The sequence below is a fragment of the Ostrinia furnacalis genome, unplaced genomic scaffold, assembly GCF_004193835.3.
Source record: "Ostrinia furnacalis isolate ACB-3 unplaced genomic scaffold, ASM419383v2 OfSCF0670, whole genome shotgun sequence".
Taxonomy (NCBI): Eukaryota; Metazoa; Arthropoda; class Insecta; order Lepidoptera; family Crambidae; genus Ostrinia; species Ostrinia furnacalis.
Genome location: NW_021130909.1, coordinates 1 through 2,845, shown reverse-complemented (window position 1 = coordinate 2,845; position 2,845 = coordinate 1). Strand labels below are relative to the sequence as shown.

Genomic DNA, 2,845 nt, shown 5'->3' with positions numbered 1-2,845 from the left:
TCCCTTGATTCAAGAGAGCTTCAAATTCATTCCTTTCATCTGTAGTTAACGCATTCCACAATGCATCTGGATCGTCAAGATTTAAGTCTTTTATTCGATCGTGCAAGTCTATTTCTTCTTCATCATCCGAGTCTATCGGTTCATCATCTTCACAGTTTTCATCAAGGTTTTGTAACATTTCTTCGATATCATCTGGATTGCCTAAATCTTCATTTTGCATTTTCTTGAGTATTTCAATCATTTTGCGTTTGGATTCATCGTCTGCCTGATGTGAAGCCAATTCTTCGTTGACACAGTCTTTATAGAAACTTTCTGAGCATGTCAAGTGTTTCTCTGACTTGTAACAGTCCAGAGAGCAATAGAAAACATTGCAGCGTGGACAGCAGTATTTGCTTGACTTTTCATTACACCTGAAATTATATTTCGAATAGTAAACAGGGGAATCCCATCCCATAGAGGTTATGAAAGATGCGATCACGTAAATACTTCAAATAATTTTCCTGATTGAAATGTAAATATGAATATAGGTAGGTATCAATCTTTACATTGTTATTTCATAAATAATATCAGAAATAAAATAAACTTATAGAAAAGGCATGAAGGTGTACAATACTTACAAGCCGCATATATTTTGAGAATTAACTTCAGAAGTTTGCTCAGACATGATGATAACAAAATTAGCAGTAGGAAAATAATAATTATGTATCAATTTTTATAGCTTTATAGTTACCTATTGTTAATTACAATTGATTACAATAATTATTTGATCAAAACAACAGAAAAAAGGCAAGTGAACTGACAGATGTCATAAACAAACAGCTGTTCACTGAAAAAACAAAAACTTGAGTTTTGTTACCCAAGTACAGTAGCATTTATTTGAAGTAAACCTAAAAACCTGCTCAAAATTAATGAAACCATTTAATAGAACTTAATAAATTAGATGATTGGTATTATTATCATGATTTAAAAGTACCAATTATTTAAAGTAAGTAAGAATTTTAAGGATTTCGATTTACAATTTCCTAAAACGAAACGAAATGTCAAAAACAGCTGACTTTTCAAACGAAAAATAAACAAAAAGAAAAGTTGTGGAGGGCACTCGATAAAAAGTTACTTTGCTGTTTTTATTTAAAAAGTAATGGTTAACTCACCATGTCTAAGCCAGAGTTGGTGGAAGACTTCTTCGGAGTCTACTTACTCTACAATATAAATCCAAAATATAAGGGGCGCACTTACATCGGCTATACGAGAGACCCGAACCGGCGAATCTTGCAGCATAACAGAGGCACTTGGGCTGGAGGCGCTCACAGGACTAGCAATAGAGGACCCTGGTAAGTACTTAAAAATGCTCCTCTTTTTCCTCTCAGAAATATCTTGCATGTGGTGTAATATTAATTAGGGCCGCAACTGCGACTGCCTGGTGTAGTGGTACACCACTTACCTTAGTGGTACCTTACAAGGTAGGTTAGTTAGGTAGTCATTTGTGTGATGTCCATAGCATTAAATATTTCTTTCTTTCTAACACTAGCTTCAAATTTGTGAGTCCTTGGTACCGTTAGATACGACTTAGTAGTACCATAATACCATATTTCATACAGTACTTAAAGTACAAGTTATAAGCCTGCAATATCCTAACCAAACTGAGACTAAATAGTTATTTAATTTTTTTGCCTTAAGAGTCGCATCTCAATTCGTGGGTTCAATTCCCGCCTTAGGCAGTTCGATTTTTTCAATTTCTTTATAATTTTCAAATGAGACTAAATACTTACACAAAGTTGATAAAGTGTTGTTTACTCTATACTTGTAATAACATAAACTTTACAAAGTAACTCTTTGGAAAATTTTCTATTCACTATGTCTCTATTTCAGGAAGATGGTGATGATAGTACATGGTTTTCCAAATAACATATCTGCATTAAGGGTAAGTACCCCATACGTGTCCCTGTGGCATAGAGGTGGACCAATTCGGTCACCACGGTCTATGTTGCCAGCAAAGTGCTGGTCGTCTCGCCCGACACACTGCTCTCAACGCATTTTTGAGTAAAATAAGTTTATATTTTTATTTTGTTTAGAGTTAAGTTTGCCTTAGTTTAAAAAAAAATCTGTTTATTGTAAATAAAGACAGTTACTTTATTTTATTTATTTTAGGTTTAGGAGCTGCATAACCTATGTCTATGGTAACAAACTGTTACCTGTAGGTACTGTATGCTTATCAGATTATTAAAATTTTCTTTAAAAAAATTATGAAACTAATTCTTTTTAGTTCGAATGGGCCTGGCAGAATCCTACCAAGACTATAAGACTGCAGTATTTGAATCTGAAGAAAATACCTAGAAAGGAGACGGAGTACCAGTTCAAGCTCCGAGTTCTTAGTGAAATGCTAAGAGTTGGGCCATGGTGTAGGCTTCCACTTATCATAAGATGGCTTGAGAACGAGTACTTTGAAGAATTTCCTGTAAGTAATAGTACTAATAATATTATAATGTGCAAGTTTGTGAGATTGAGAATGGATGTTTGTTACTCTTTCACATAAAACCTGCTAAATGGATGTGGAACTTTAGTGTTATTGTAGTAGATTAACATTTAGAGTAGGCGCACACCGTTGATTTTTCGTCGGCCGATAGTTTATAGTCCAGTCAATAAAGCATTATAGATGGAAAACTGTAGAACACAATTTCTGACTTCAGGACTTTATTTAGACTAGTTAGGAGGTGAACATAGCAAAAGTCCCCGCCCTTAGCCCTTGAGCCGGCGGGGAGAGGGGGGTTTAAAGGTGCCACTTTTCGGTTTTTCGCTTAATCCTCGGAAACTATGCGTCCTAGTGACATGACTACTTTGAACCAAA

At 34.9% G+C, this 2,845-nt stretch overlaps 2 protein-coding genes across 2 annotated transcripts; one reads left to right on the top strand and one right to left on the bottom strand.

Annotated features, from left to right (window-relative positions):
* Positions 1-4: 4 nt before the first annotated feature.
* LOC114366720 (zinc finger HIT domain-containing protein 2-like) lies at positions 5-789 on the bottom strand (the record flags this gene model as incomplete). The annotated part of the gene is made up of 2 exons (XM_028323676.1): positions 618-789; positions 5-410 (listed from the first exon to the last, which is right to left on the bottom strand). Coding segments are annotated over exons 1-2 (453 nt in total), but the record flags the coding sequence as incomplete, so codon positions are not given.
* A 363-nt stretch (positions 790-1,152) lies between these two features.
* LOC114366721 (structure-specific endonuclease subunit SLX1 homolog) lies at positions 1,153-2,562 on the top strand. Its single transcript, XM_028323677.1, has 3 exons — positions 1,153-1,331; positions 1,870-1,921; positions 2,264-2,562. The coding sequence occupies exons 1-3, from the start codon at positions 1,153-1,155 to the stop codon at positions 2,531-2,533; spliced, it is 501 nt and encodes a 166-aa protein (XP_028179478.1). The 3' UTR covers positions 2,534-2,562.
* Positions 2,563-2,845: the final 283 nt, after the last annotated feature.

Bases quoted from the DNA above. Each gene is read 5' to 3' on its own strand.
- LOC114366721 (XM_028323677.1), top strand. From the start codon at position 1,153: ATGTCTAAGCCAGAGTTGGTGGAAGACTTCTTCGGAGTCTACTTACTC. The intron at 1,332-1,869 runs GTAAGTACTTAA...TCTCTATTTCAG, and splicing joins ACTAGCAATAGAGGACCCTG to GAAGATGGTGATGATAGTAC. The intron at 1,922-2,263 runs GTAAGTACCCCA...AATTCTTTTTAG, and splicing joins ATAACATATCTGCATTAAGG to TTCGAATGGGCCTGGCAGAA.